Below are 15,895 nucleotides of genomic sequence, written 5' to 3' on the forward strand. Positions count from 1 at the left end.
GAGTGAGAGAGGCCTGAGAGGAGTGGTGTGGTGCAGCGCAACCTCAGGAAGGCTGGGGAGAGAATACACTGCAGTTCAAGGGCTCCTTGGCATGCCCTGGCTCTGAGTTGCAAGCTTTTTGCAGCCCTAGAGCTGCAGTGTGCCAGGAAGCCCCTCTGTGCTACATGAAGCCCAGCCCCAGCCTGGCCCAGCAGTGTGGTGCAAAGGGGCTTCCTGGCATGCTGCAGCTTTGGGTTTTTTGCAACCCAGAACCGCAATGTACTAGGAAGCCCCTATGCGCTATGTGAAGCTCAGCCCGCACCTGACCCAGCAGCGTGGCACAAAGCTGCTGTGCCCCAGGAAGTCCCAGCCACCCCAGCCCCGACACAGTCACCCTCATTACCCTGCACTCTGGGGCCCCTGCTGCCCTGCCCTCCGCCGACCCAGCTGACCTTCACCATCTTCTTGCTCTTGCTGCTGATGAGGTGTGCCTGCCCTGGCCCTTCACAAGGCAGCTGCTAGCCACATGAGGCCATCTTCCCCAGGTCTTATGAGGAAACTGCTCTGCATGACCTTGGGAAGAAAGCCTTGTGCGGCCAGCAGCTGCCTTGTGAAGGCCAGGCTGGGCATGCTTGGTCAGCAGTGGGAGCAAAAAAACAGCAAAGGTCAGCTAGGGTGGCAGGAGTCGTGGAGTGCAGGGAGCCAAAGATGGGAGGGATAGGTGGGTGGGAGGAGTTGAAGCACACCTATGGTTATAAGTGTGGTCTGCCTAGTGCCCGAATTTTGATCACATGACAGCAGGTACGCTGCAATAGCCATAACTTCAGGGACCGGTCGTAAGTCCCTTTGTTCAGTGTTGTTGTAACGTTGAACAGTCACTGAACAAAATGGTTGTAAGTTGAGGACTACCTGTATAGGCTTTGACATAGCAGCTTTTTCAGGCACTGGTTACAGTTGTGCAATGGCACAATCCCCAACTCCTTTCCCAAACCTCATGAAATTCCACATGAAAACCATAAAATCCTATGAGATTGGCAATCTCCTAGAACATGGGTGGACAATTCTTTTGTAGTATTAGACTGCACTTTATTATTATTTTTTAATTTGTCAGTGATGGCTTGATTATTGGAATGACAATGGATTGGCCTTTTTTTAGGGGTTCAGGAGGTTTTTCAGTTGAAATATTTGTACCCTCCCTCCCCCCCCCATAGAGTCAATTTTGGGGAAGTTGGACTTTTTAGAAGCCAAATGGGTTCATTGCTTCAAGGCTTAAAAGAACTGTTCAGCTCTTAAAACCTCATCCAGTCCTCAAAAACAAGCAAATGAAAAGAAAACAACCACATCATCTACCCCCCGCCCCATCTAAAAGTTTGGTTCCATCCATTAAGGTTATTCTAAGAATTATCTGGGAGCCAGAAAAATGGTGTTGAGTTGCTGCATACAGACTGGAACTGCCCACTCTTGTAAGAAAGAGTTAGACCATTAAACAATTATTATTTGGTGCCCATGCATGCCACTTGTGGATTTTATGATCACCTCAGGTAACACACTGCTGACCCTTTACTTCTGTATTGACCAGTAAACAGTTTGGTATAGGACATCTGTAATGGTCTGTGAAAATAACCTTGGGAGACAGGAGGAAGAGCCACAGACTGGACAACAGACATGTAAAAAGATGTTTCAGCCCACAGAAGCGGGGGATGGTGTGGGAAAAATTTCAGAAGGGACCTCTCTAGTTTTCCAGAGAAGCAAACTATTTCTCAAGAGGTCCATTCTGGAAAGAGGGTTAGACCTTACTAATGTTTTCCCACCATTCCCACCTGATTCAACACTGATGGTTCAGTGTTGTCCTTCATCTCTGCCCCTGGTGAATTAAGCGATGCAGCGGATGTCTTATCCCAGTGTCTGGAGGCTGTGAGGGTCTGGAGGGGAAACAACAGGCTTCAGCTGAACCCTGGCAAGACTGAGTGGCTTTGGGTTTTGGGTCCTGCTGGTTCCAGGACTATGCCATCTTTGGTGCTGGGTGGGGTAGTATGGCCCCAGACAGACCTGGTGCGCAATCTGGGGGTCCTCTTGGACTCACGACTCCTGCTCAGAGTCTAAAGCAGTCGTGGCTAAGAGAGTTTTTGCACAATTTCATGCTATTCGTCAATTGCACCGGTTCCTAGGAGGCTCTGTTCACAGTCACTCATACCCTAGTCACCTCCCGATTGGATTTATTTATTTTATTTATTTATTAAATTTTTCAACTGCCCATCTCCCCCCAAAGGGGGAACTCTGGGCGATTCACAATAAACATTAAAAACATGGATTACTGTAATGGGCTCTACATGGGGCTGCCCTGGAAGAGTATCCGGAAGCTTCAGCTAGTGAAAATGCAGAGGCACAGGCAGGTTCTAGAACAGCTCATGTTACATCTCTATTCTTTGAGCTGCATTGGTTTTAATTTGACTGCTTTTGACATGTTTATTTTTACATTTTTTGCTGTATACCGCCCATAATCACTTTTTGTGAGAGAAGCAGCCATATACATTTGATAAAAAATAAATAAACTAACAGATTATGGAATGGCCAGCTATGCCTATCATCAATGAGCCAATGACAGTCCTGACTTTCAGAATTAGTGGATCCAAAAGGAGAAAAGGTGCTGAAAATCCCAGTGTGCAATGAAGAGCCCATGAGGTATCTACTGTGGGAGCAAGGGCTGCAGCTGTCTCCTTCATTTTCTCCAGAATCTTAGGATGTGAACATATAATTTGCTCTATTTAGGACTTGTAGAACTCTGCTATGAGAGGGCATCAATAAATGGGACTGAACAACAGAACTTGGGTCAAACATCTCTTGGGTCAAACATCTACAGGTTGCAGCTATATCTGTGGCATAATGAAGTTGTGGCACAACATTGGGAAATAGCCACCAGTCAAAAGCCAACCTCATAGGTAGATCCTTCTGGAAGAAGAAGCTGTTCAGCTCTAAGGAAGAAAACTCTGATATCATCTTTTCAAATCAAAAACCAAAACTCCTACTTCTGTGGAGTCCTTGGTGCTCTCTGAGCTTGGTTGGTTACATGCAAATGTTTCATTGCCCTAGGTAAAGAAGTAGGTAACACCATCAGTGAATGAACTAGGTAACATCTAGGTAATAACAAAGAGAGTGTGGGGTTTGCTCCCTGTTTATATACAGTAGCTTGCCTTGCCAGTGTTGGTGGGCATGTGGTTTTCTCGTTGGTAATTCCTTGATTAGGGTACTGTTTTCTACTTCACTGTCTGGTGTTAATCTGGGTGTTGGCTGCTGGAGAGTCTGGTCTTTTTGTTTCCTTCTTAGCTTTTTGTTGTCTCTTTTGAATGGTGTGTAAGTATGGTTTACCTCTATGTGTCTAATGATGGCTGATTTGTCTGAATACCAAGCTTCCAGGAATTCCTTTGACTTGGCTCTCTGTCAAAGCTTTAGGAAGGAGTCATTAAAATCAATAGCAGAAATCATCCTGCTGCACGATATTTTAGGTTCAATAGATTTGTCATAGGGGAGAGCCAGTTTGGTGTAGTGGCAAAGACACCAGGCTAGAAGCCAGGAGACTGTGAGTTCTAGTCCCACCTTAGTCGCAAAGCCAGCTGGGTGAACTTAGGCCAGTCACTTTCTCTCAGCCCTAGGAAGAAGGCAATGGCAAACCACTTCCAAAATCTTGCCATGAAAATTGCAGGGACTTGTCCAGGCAATGCTGACTCAAAGACACCCACACCAAAAAAGATTTGTCAGGGGCTTACCTAAACTTCTTAATCAGAAACCCCAGGTTCCTCAAGTTTCTACATGGGCCTTGTCAATAGTACTCAAGGGCTTAATGATTGCAGCCCTTTACCCACTAGACAGAGGAGTCTAATATTCTTACCTGGAAGGCAGTCCTTGACTTGGAAGGATGGGGAGATACAGACATATTCATTTAAGAGTGATGGATGTATATTCTACCAGGATAAGGTGTTTCTAAGCCATATCGCTGTTTCATGCCTTAGGTCAATTTCTCAATTCTGTGGAGCACAACAGATTGTGCTCTCCTGTTTCTGCCTGGTCCCAACACACCCAAGCTCAAGTTCGATGTGCAGAGGACTCAGAGGATGTACATTAGATATACATTAGTGAGGGAGTGGCTAAAACAGGAAATTGGGCAGACACGTTTTTTGCTCCACAATTAACAATTATTGGGTTGAAAATTGCCTCATCCTGCTTTCATAGCCAGCTACATGACTCTCTAAGAAAAGGTCAATGGCTGGGATAGATAGCTTTGAGGCAGAATTACCTACCTTTACAAAACATTAGAAAATAAACAAATTTGTCTCTTCAGATATCAATGTTGGCCACAGTGGATCACATAGAGTGCTATAAGCTATTATACTGATGCACTTTAGGAATACTGCTGTGGTATATTCCATTTCATTTGCCTGTGTCTTAAATAACCAAGAGCAGTGGTTGGACTTACCATGAAGTTCCTTTCTGGTCACCAGGAGATGGACCAACAGACCCACCCTATTTAGTAGATGAAGAGAGTCTTAGTGGCCCAGAGGTCAGAATGCAAGTTTTTTAACTGTGATAGGCTATTTTGTGTTATTCTTCCGTTACTATATGTTTTAGTGGAACATACAACAGCTTGTTGTTTAGTCTGTTGTTTCAGCAGAATATATGATAAATGGATTAAGCCACACTCAGGGGAGGTCAATACAGGGCTTAAACCCACCTTCTAGCTAAAAGTAAAATTAACCCGTTCCTGTCTGGTTTGTCATTTGGTGACTAGGAAGGTATTTCATAGAAAAGCCACTGTTCTGGAAGTATAGCATATTCCTCCTTTTTAAACAATGCAAGAATAAAATGCTTTCTGTTTTAATTTGTGACTAAATACAGTATTTGGGAAATACTGACACAGAATGTTTTAAATAAAAATAGCTTTACTGTATTCCAAGCTGTGCGTGCTTTTCTTGATTGGCTGTCAAAGAGTCCTTTTGATGTAAAATGGGTTTGGTAGGTTTTTAGGAACATTGTTGTTGTACAATAATATGGTGTTAGTTAAACATCTTGTAAACTCTCCCCACACACAACAGGATTTTTTGTACCAATAGAAGCGAATATGTGTAGCTCAGGATTGAACTGTGGAGTCCTTGGGGTTCTCTGAGCTTGGCTGTTTTCTTGCAAATGTTTCGTTACCCGGATAGGTAACATCTTCAGCACTGAAGATGTTACCTATCCGGGTAACGAAACGTTTGCAAGAAAACAGCCAAGCTCAGAGAACCCCAAAGACTCCACAGGATTTTTTGTCTTTGTTTAAGATATGAAGCACTCCTTTTAACCCCATCACCAGAATTCTGTTCCTGCTGTACTTTTATGTTTCACTGTCCTTCGGCATCTGCTAAGAGCAGCTTAGCAACCCACCCACAGAGTTCCTTCAAGCATACAATTTCAAAATTGCCCTTGTAACGTATGATACCATACGCAGATTCTAACTTGGATTTAATCAACTCTAGTTATTTTTATGAACTATAGTTTATTAACAGATAAGAGGTTTTTCTTTTGTTAATTTTAATAAGTGTTAATTTCAATCCTATTAAATGTTTGTTTAATTTTAACCTTTCAGCATCTTTTTAAACAATATTTTGTCATAAAATTTGCATGACTTTGGAATAGTGGAGCTATTTAAAAAATTCTTACAGTGGCATTTCTACTTAGGCCCTCCCCAAATGGCAGATTATGTATGGAAATATAAACAAATGAGCTAATAGCAAAAAGTTATTACTAAGCAAGAAATAAAATATTATCTTTTCACATTGGTTCCAAAGAAAATTTAGCTAAACAGATTGATATAACTATGTTTATAGTTATATAAACTATTTAGGCTATAAGAGTTTGTAGGAGAAGATCTGTAAGAGGTTAGCTAGTGCAGGGTTCCTCAACCTTGGCAACTTTAAGGCTGGCTGGGGAATTCTGGGAGTTGAAGCCCACCCATCTTAAAGTTGCCAAGGCTGAGGAACCCTGAACTAGTGTATGTTCCTCATAAAGATTTGGGGTCTACTTTCATTTGATTACAGTCTGTTGCAGAGTTTAATTGCTTTGTAGAGTTTCATTGAAGACAAAAAATACTGCTGAGAGGTGGCCAAAAATAATGCAGTGTAATTTTCTTGAACTTGTCCTCCCTGTTCATTTTTTTTTTTTTTTTTTGGCAAGGCTCCATTTATTCCACAAACCTCAGCACCTTGACAGTGCATTCATTATTGCAGTTATTTAAAGGAAATGACTGCTTCATATCTTAAACATAGACAAGTCTTGTAAAGAAGCCATCTTTCTGCACTCAATAATAATCTGTTCTTTCTGATTGTACAGGTTTCCTTGTGAATACTGATTGACTGCCCAGATTTATTTTGATGTTAGGTTTTTGCTGCTTCAGTTGGTACAGATCCAAGCAGCTGACAGCAAAAATATCAACCTTGTCAACAGTATAAATTGACATGTAAAGAAATAGGCACATCTTAATAACATCAGTTCCACTTTAACCTCATCAGGTTAGCCTTAGCCTCATCATCAGTCTTAACATCATCACCTTAACCTCCTTATATACTATATTAATAGTGCAGCCAGTCACCTCAAGTGCAGTCAGTTCTCACACCACAACCTCAAATGCTGGAAAAGCCAGGTTTTTAACTTCCTATATATCAGGAATTGAGGTACAGGTTTTATATCAGTTCCACCAGATGGGAATCTCTGCAGAAAATTCTTGCCTTCAGATCCTCTCTCATCTTTTCTCGTGTGGGGTAGGAGTTCCCAGCAGATGTTCTGGTTTTCCCTAAAACTTTTGCACATCTCTGGCTTTTATCAACAAAAGATGATAAAAGCCAGAACAGCACATGGATTTTTAAAATAATATAAAAAATATTATTTTGTAGAGTTACCAGTTAAAGCTTTAAACATTTTGGATTTTCCCGGTTGTGAATGTGCATCCTTCAGAATGGTGTCCGTTAAATAAAAGTTCGTTCTTTCAAAAAATGCAAAGTCTGCTATAAAAATCATTCATGGTACAAGAATCTGTCATGACATTCCACTAGAATTATCCTCTTCATCTTTTTCATAGTGGAGGAACGTTTCTCTGATAGTGTTTATTAGATGCAAAACACCAGTTTTCTTAATATTGAAGAATGTCAGTGCAGTCAAATGCTGGTTCTCTTTCAAAGCATGGCTTGCAGATTGTGATCCAAGCTAGAGAACCTGTGCTGTTTTTTCCTTCCTATCTGGCATTAATTGTGTTTTGTCACTGCATATAGATCATGCTCAAAATTACTATTTCAAGCTGCGTCAGTGGGTAACTGTATTGATATTAATGTTGTGATATTAATGGGAAGGAATTCATGTTTGATCTTCCAGCTGCTTTCAGACTGACAGGCCAGGGAATCCCTGTGACATTTTCTGCTAAACCCCTGTGTAGCTTGAACCTTGTTTGCAATGGTTGTTCTTCCCTTATAGCACCATGGCAAGTCCAAGAACAAGGAAGGTCCTTAAAGAAGTGAGAGTGCAAGATGAAAACAATGTAAGTAGTTTGATTTACCTTCTCAACCACATATGATTAAGCAGCAGTGAATCAGTTTCAGCTCAGGTTAGATAATTAATGCATATGGTTCTCGTATTACCATGCAAATTGCTGGACCAATTTGCCACAAAGTATTGGTCCCTGTGATTAAACTGCATGATTCATGCTTGTTTGCAAGACTGTTTCTGAAAACACCAAATTCTTGCTTATAAACACCGGTAATCTATTTTTTTAGTTCTGTTAGACACAAAGTAGTTTACGGCTATAAATAAACAACAACCATCCCAATTCAATAAGAAAATAAATTTGTAACTTGTGTTCACCCTGACGTAATAGTAAGTCATTAAAATAAATCAGAATCTACTCCTGAAGAATGAACAGGATTCATGTGCAACAGGATTGCGCTGTAGAAGAAATTTTAAATAGTGGGATCAGAGGTATTTAGTATTCAGGATGCTTTCCTGTACCTCCTTACTTGGAAATAAACACCACTAAACAGTTGCACTTACAGTGATACTATAAGAGCAGGTATAAACAAACTTGAAAGACTGAAGTCTGTCCTACTTGTTGGAAAAACAGCAAGCTCAGAGATAGGATGAAGGTTCCATATTTGGGGAACTACCATTAAAAAGTTCTTTCGGAGGTCAGATGGATGACAGCAGGAGAAGGTTGAAGGCAGGGGCGTCTGTAACTAGTTGTGATATCAACAAAATGATGAAACATGTTGTGACATCCCTATTCATTCAAGTTCTGCTCCTTACAAGTATGAAAGGGGTGGAATTTGTGTTGCAACATCACAACATGTGCTCGATCCTCCATGGATACCCATCTCGTGAGGCAGGAAGAATGTTTTTGAAGGAAATTTTAATCTTCAGAAGTTTCCCTGAAGTAAAGTGTTTTTAAAAATTCTGCCAAAGCACTTTATCCTTTAAGGACATTTGTTTTGGAATGTGCGGACTTGAAATATTTGAGCTGGCATAAGTTTGGCTTACCTTCCGTTTTTAATATGAATCACTGATTCTCTGTATTCCACAGAATAACCTCCTGATACTACTCCAAATAAAACGATTTTGATTGGTGAGCATTCTGTGGCTAATCTAGAGAATGTTTAAAACTACCAAAGAATTGCTATAAATGTGTGGAATGACTAGTAAGTAGGAGAGTAGAAATAATCTCTATGTGGGTGGCTTGAGTTAGTAGTATACTACATTTAATATGTATCCCACAAGTTAGAATTTGATAATATGCATTCCTGTATACTATCACTGAATTTTCTGAGGAATGTACACCAGTTCTGAATATGTCAATGGAAAACTAATACTTCATTGTAGTAGCATTAATCTTCCTACTAACCAGTGGAACAATTTCTTTATGTTTCTCCTTCTCTCATCCACCAGTAATTGTGTTTTTGTTCTAATTTTTTTAAAATGTCAAGTTGATTTCCTGCAGCGCCTCCAGATTTCAGCAGATGCTTCCTTAATCCGCTTGCCAGAATTGTTTCCGATATGGAAACAAAGCAGGCGTGGCATTGATTCTCCAGAAACTCAACCCACATATAGAAGCATTGGAAGCTTCAGATTTGATGCAACTAAATAAGTCTCAGGGTATAAATTGTAGGCCGTTGTCATCTGCCTTTTCAATGCAATGGGCTTGTTTCTGTTCTTTTTTCAGTCTTGAGCATAAATTTATCTGGCCTGAGAAGTGCTGATTTCCAGGATATGAGGGTGATCTGGCTGCAACATCTACCACCCCATTGATTGCCAGTGTTGATTTGGCTGATCTGGCTGACTGGGGCAGGGGTATCCCCTTCCTCGCTCATTGTTCCATGTGCACGCCTCCTGAAGCTGCGCACTTGGTGGAAGAGGATGACCATCCCATATAGGAGTGTCCTGATTCCCACTTCTCCAGCATCAGCCCTCACATTTTCATGGCAGCCTCATACGGAGATTTCAGGGGTTCATAACCCATTTTTTGAGCATCACATAAAAGTTATTAGCATTTTTGCCAGTGCTAGTTGTACAGTGTATGAATAGTATATTTTCAGCATTCTTTCTAAAGTTTAGATACCTGAGCCCAAAATCCCACATGGGAGACATTGTATTCTCTTATTTTAGATGCTTGTTATCTTGTTGTTCATTATAAGCAATTTACAGCAAATGCTAATCCTAACTATTCTGACATGCCATTGATAAAGCTTTATTCTTCTGGGTCTTGTCTAAATTTGTCATTGCCTTCCTCCCTGGGATTAATTTCCTCTAGTTCATTGTCAACCTTCATTAATACTCGAGCCCAAGGAAAACGATCACTTTCACTTCTTAGGGTCAGCTGTGTTCACTAAACATTCTGGCTGATGTTCCCTTTGCTTTTTTAATGTTTGAGTTTTTCACTTTCCATTTTTGCTTTAACGACCTCTTCTAAATATTTCAGTTAACAAAGCGGTAACACATTATTACTGTTGCAACCTCTAGTTTTGATTCCGGCTATTATTTCTTCTAATTCTTCCATTCTTACAAGTTAAGTTAAATCTGGGAACAATATGCAACCACATTTTACTCCCTTCCCTGTTCTGAATCATTATTTTCCAGCTATTTTTGAGGGTGGCATCTTGTCCATTGTATACATATTTCAGAAGAATAATTAGATGTTCTGGCATGCCCGTTAGCTTTTACATGTCCTATAGCTTGGCATGATCTATACTAGTGTTTCTCAAACTTGGCAACTTTAAGATGTGTGGACTTCAACTCCCAGAATTCCCCAACCAGCACTCTGGGAGTTGAAGTCCACACAACTTAAAGTTGCTAAGTTTGAAAAACACTGATCTACACAATTAAAGAACTGAGCTAATCAGTAAAAATAAAGTCAGTAAATAAAAATTAAAAGATAAACTTCCCTTTTAAATTTTCTTGCTCTCTACATTATGCTTTTTGATGCTAGCTGTATGATTTTGTGTCCCTCTGCCTTTTCTGAAACCTTTCTATTTGTTTGGCATTTCTCTCTCTGTGTATGGCTGTATTTTTTGTAAGATCTTTATAATTCTGTTGTTTTTTCTTTCTTCGGTATGGGCATACCCATGATCTTTTTCAGTCTCCTGGCCACTATATTTGTTGATATAGAACTGTTAGCACTTTAACTGCCTTTTCTCCTGCAGCTTTAAGCAGTTCAGTGAATAGTTTGTTCATACTGGGTGATTTGCTATTTGACAGCTGCTGTGTTGTTTTTCCTGTTTCACTTTCTAGTGCAGTCTTTCTCTATAGATGTTTCTATCATTCTGTAATCCTGTTTGTAATAAGCTTTAATATAAACTTTTTTGGTCTTCATTTATCATATTTTGCCTCTATTGAATCCCTTCCGTGATAACCCTTGAATATTCCTAGCTGTAAATTTTCTTTTGATTTCTCATATCTTCTTTAAAAATGATTGTTGTCCTTTTTTGTTGTTGTTGCTGTTTTATTCTACTTGCTAGCATTCTTATCGAGATATCTTTCCATGTTGATTCTTGCTAGGTGTTAAGCTAAGTCTGTGTTCTTTCTTATTGCCCAAAGCTTTCATCTTCCATCTTTTCCTAACTATTGTGATAATTTCTTCTGAAAACCACTTAGATCTTTTTGTCTTTGAAATTCTGGGCATATTTTTTCTGTTTGCTTGGTTTATTTGCTGCCTTTTTTCTAGGAGCTCAAGGTGATACAGTATATTCTTTCCTCTGTGCGGTAGGTTGGGCTGAGAGTGAGTGACTGGCCCAAAGCCACCAAGGGAGCTTTCATGATTAAGGATAGACTTGAACCTGAGTCTCCCCAGCCCTAATCCAGCTACTTAACCATTACATCTTGGGGGTTTTCTTCTGCTTTGGTTTCACAGCATCTGCCTCTTTCCATAATTCCTCATATTCTCTTTCACATACGTTAAGTGTACTGAATCGGTTCCTTAGATTGATCTTCTGCTCTGACCATATGTCTTGCCTGCTGTCTCAGTTGTCTAGTTTTAACCCATACTTGATATAAATAATTCATAGTCTGTTCCAGAATCTTCACCTGTATGTATCCTGGCTGATTGGATTAGATTTTCCATCTTCTGTTTCCTGTTAAATTGTCAGTTTGATTCTGATGGTGTCCAGATGTAGTGTCTGCTTTTATGTTGTTTGAAGCAGTTTTCTGCTATAAACATTGAATTCTCTTCACAAAACCTATTTCCTTCATCACTGCATCTACCTGTTACTGTGTCGTCGTCGTCATCATCATCATCATCATCATCATTTTTATAATTATTACCTGCTCAAGGTGGCATACATAATGGTCCCATCTCCCATTTTCCCTACAACAACAATCCCGAGAGGTGAATTGAACTAAGAGAGAATGACTGGCCAAAGTCACCCAATCAGCTTCTGTGGTTGAGGATGGACTAGAATTCATGATTTCCCAGTTCTACCACCTTAACTGTTACATCAGGTTGTCTGTCTGTCTGTCTCTCCCTCCATATCTTTTTGTAATTCATTACTTCAAGGTGGTGATTCCCTGGGAGAGTCTGAGCTATGTTAATAGACAGATTTAAGCTTGATTTCTCCTAATAGCATTTTTATGAACAATGCTTGTGTTGAACCTTTGGTTACTGTGGAAAACTCAAATTATCTTTTTCCCCCTTCTCTTTGCAGGTTTGTTTTGAGTGTGGTGCATTTAATCCTCAGTGGGTGAGTGTGACCTATGGAATTTGGATCTGTCTGGAGTGCTCAGGAAAACACAGAGGCTTGGGGGTTCATTTGAGGTTTGTCACTGATTATGATAATACATCTGCATTAGTAATGCAACAAAAATGTTGCTCACTATTAATTTCATTGTTTTTATTTATTGAAAAGATGTATATGGGTGCCCATCTTATGGAGCATAACCCTGGGTGGGTTAGAAACAATAAAAACATAAAGTCAGCATCAAAACTCAGGTTACCCCAAAAACAACATACCCCTTACATCTCCAAACAACTTTACTGGGTTCCAGCCTCACACTGCACAAGGCTTGTGGGAAAAGCCAGATCTTCGAGGCTTCTTCAAAGGCCAGGAGGGTGGAGGCCTGCTGGATCTCAGGGGAAATGGTGTTCCAAAGGGCAGGGGCCACTACTGAGAAGATGTACTCCCTGGGTCCTGCTGGATGGCAACAGTTAAAGGAAGGAACCTGAAGTGCGCCCACCCTATCTGAGTTGGCAGAACAGGCAGATACCCTCAGGGAGAGGCAGTCCTATAGGAACCTGGCCCTGTACCTTCAGGACTTTAAAGGTGATAACCAGCACCCTGAATTGTTGGTTGTGTAGTTATTTGATAATTATTACTTTTGCTATTGATAACAAAGTCCCAGCTGATTCTTCACTAACGTTCTAGATGGCAGTGATCACATAATGCCATCTTGATGGAACTGGGGACAAAGGACAGATCTTACATGTATCAATGATACCTGGCTGGATGAAGAAGGATGAGTTCCCTTCACAGAGATCTGTCCAGCCAGATTTCACTTGCAGGACTGCCTTTATTCTGTTGTTTCTGCCTGCCCCACCAGATCTAGAAGAAAGGACATGCTCCAGGTCCCTTCTATTAAACAATGTCACCTTGTTGGACCCTGCAGTCATGCCTTCTCAGTGGCAGCACCTGCCCTGTGGAACAGCATTCCTCCAGAGATTTGGATGGCCCCATCCCTGATAGCCTTTCCCAAGGTATTGAAGACTTGGCTATTTTCCCAGATATTTGGGTCAGGGAGTAGATTACCGTTGCTATTATTGATGGTGAGTGGAGTCAACAGTTCATTCTTGAGTGCTGGGAGGGGTTGTGTGGTATCTTTGGTGGTGTTTTAATCTTGTAAGCCACCCAGAGTTGCTGGCAGTCAAGTGGCATATAAATATAAATTATTATTATTAATTATTAAAACATTTTACATCAATCTTGAACCTAGATCAGGGAAGATGGTGTAGCAATTGTTTACTGGGAGACCCTAGTCTTTTAAGGAGCATTGTTCTGCATGTAGCCAAATGCAAGGCCTTGCTCATGATGCTGGGCCAAAGGGACATGCCATGAATGCTCCTGTTGGACCACCATTCTGTCAGTTGCATGGTAGCATCATTCACTGGGCTGCTTGATCACATTGCAGGGGGGGTTGTAGGTTTGCCCAGATTGCTAATACTGGGTGATTTCAACCTCTCCTCTCTGGCATCGGAGGCGGCCCTGGAGCTCATTATTTATTATATTGATTTATATAGCTGCCCATCTTGCAATTAGACCTCTGGGCAGTGAATTCATGATTAAAAAAAACAACAGAACAGAATAAATAATGCTAAACAACAATAACACAGTGGCACCTGAGGACAATCAAACCCAAAACACACAATCCCAATGATTTAAGCAACAACAACAACCCACAGTGACAGGATCACCCAACCTACAAGCCCGTGCTCAGGGGAGCATCCAGTTCTTCAAGGATTTGGGATTTCCCAAGTAAACACTGGTCTGACTCATGTGATAGGTCACACGTTAGATCTGGTGTTCAGCTAGGAGTGGATGTGTCATGTTCTGGTTCTGGGCGAGTTTTCCATCAGTCTGCTGTCATAAATAGATAACGTCTTTTTGAGAATAGGGTAAATTAGAGCTATCAACCTCTAAGATGGCCCACCCAGACATCTGATGGATCTCTCAAACTTCTTTGCAGTGCTTGGGGAGTATCCCAGTGTTCTAAAGAACTATTCTGTTGGGCGCCTTTTTACTTCTGGGGATTCAGTATCTGAAGGCTATCAACGTGTGGATGGGGAAAAACAGGATCCGAATCAATCCAAAGTAGTTGGACTAACTATAGATTCGGAGGCTATCTGATTCCAGGATAGCATCATCTTTGACTCTTGATGCTGTTATGTTCCTCAGAAAGAGCAGGCTTACAAACTGGGGATCCTTCTGGACTCTCAGCTCTTGCTCTAAGAGCAGATAGAGACCATGGCCGGAAAGGTCTTTGCACGGCTTCAAAGACGTACCTGGAACAGGATGCATTAGATATGGTCACTCGTGCCCTTATCTCGAGATTAGATTATTGTAACTCACTCTACACGGGGCTTGAAGACCACTTGAAAACTTCAGCTGGTCCAGAATGTAGTGGCACGCAAGCTCAGTGGTCAGTCACAATACTGCCATGGTACACTCTGCTGCGGGGGCTGCACTATTTATGAGTCGATTTCTGAGCGCAAGTCAAGGTGCCAGTTGCTACCTGCTAAGCTGTATGTGGCTCAGTTTCTGTCCATCCTCCGTAAGCAGATACGGAGCACCTGCTAAGAATCCCATCCTACCAAGTGGTAGGGTGGAAAGGGCTGAGCAACAGGCAATCTCTATAACACCTCCCTCCTTTGAAATAGCTCCTCCTCCCAGGTGAAGCCATGCCCTCACAGCCTTCTGACAGCAGGTGAAAACATGACTCTATACCAGTGGCGCATATTCAATAGATTCAACACATTGCTTTTAACATCAGTCAAAATGTAATTGGTTTACTGGTAGTTGACATTTGATTGACTTCTGTTTTTATGTAAATTCTGTAAGCCACCTAGAGTCCTTGCACTTTCAAGCAGCAGATAAATCTCAAATGAATAATCAGTGTTCAAGGTGCAGTTATAGGTTTTGTGAATTCCTCTTTGCAAGTCCATCCAGAGGTCTCCTCCCTGAGACAGTGGGCATCTCTGTTGCCATTGCTCCACTCTTTCCCCGAACAGAAAAGGACAGCTGTTAGCTCTAGAGCTGGTGATGTTATTCACCTTCCTTTGGAAGCATCAGGAGTGGGAAGAAAAGGAAGAAAAAAAAGCCATTCCTTTCTATGCTTTCTATCCTGGCTTCTCTTCTGTTAGTCCGTGGGATAGTTTTGCTTGAGTGCAAATTCAGTTCTGCTGTTGCTTTGCCCTAAGAGTTTGGAAATCTTTGTTTCAATGCTGATTACTGTACTGGTATAATAAGAAGCTGTTGAATTGTGGCTTTCAGTTTTGTGCGCTCTGTTACAATGGACAAATGGAAAGACATTGAACTGGAGAAAATGAAGGCTGGTGGTAACCTTAAATTCCGGGAGTTTTTAGAGTCTCAAGATGATTATGATCCTTGCTGGTCATTGCAAGAGAAGTACAACAGCAAAGCTGCAGCCCTCTTCAGAGATAAGGTAAATCCAATTAAGCATAATTTCAACCTTCTTGGACCTTGATTATTTCGAAACCTCAGTCTATGATTCTGCATTTCTATGAATATTAACCTGTTAAGATGAGAAAGAGACTGATCTACAGCATCAGAATTTCTCTTTTGGCTTCTGCAGTATATAACTTTTGACAAATAGAACACCAAGTTTAGCTTAGATTATTACGAAGGGT

The 15,895-nt window shown here is 41.1% G+C and overlaps 1 protein-coding gene across 5 annotated transcripts in view; it reads left to right on the forward strand.

Annotated features, from left to right (window-relative positions):
• ARFGAP1 (ARF GTPase activating protein 1) overlaps positions 1-15,895 on the forward strand; it is a 39,361-nt gene that overhangs the window by 3,653 nt on the left and 19,813 nt on the right. For all 5 annotated transcript variants that reach the window (XM_088153331.1, XM_088153333.1, XM_088153334.1 and 2 more), the window contains exons 2-4: positions 7,474-7,537; positions 12,183-12,292; positions 15,519-15,690. In XM_088153331.1, the coding sequence (XP_088009457.1) occupies positions 7,478-7,537; positions 12,183-12,292; positions 15,519-15,690 (342 nt within the window). In that variant the 5' untranslated portion in view covers positions 7,474-7,477. The remainder of the gene's footprint in view (positions 1-7,473; positions 7,538-12,182; positions 12,293-15,518; positions 15,691-15,895) is intronic.

This window comes from Python bivittatus, unplaced genomic scaffold, assembly GCF_059951505.1.
Source record: "Python bivittatus isolate LINGU-HERP-01145 unplaced genomic scaffold, Pbiv_v1 ctg000700_np1212, whole genome shotgun sequence".
Taxonomy (NCBI): domain Eukaryota; kingdom Metazoa; phylum Chordata; class Lepidosauria; order Squamata; family Pythonidae; genus Python; species Python bivittatus.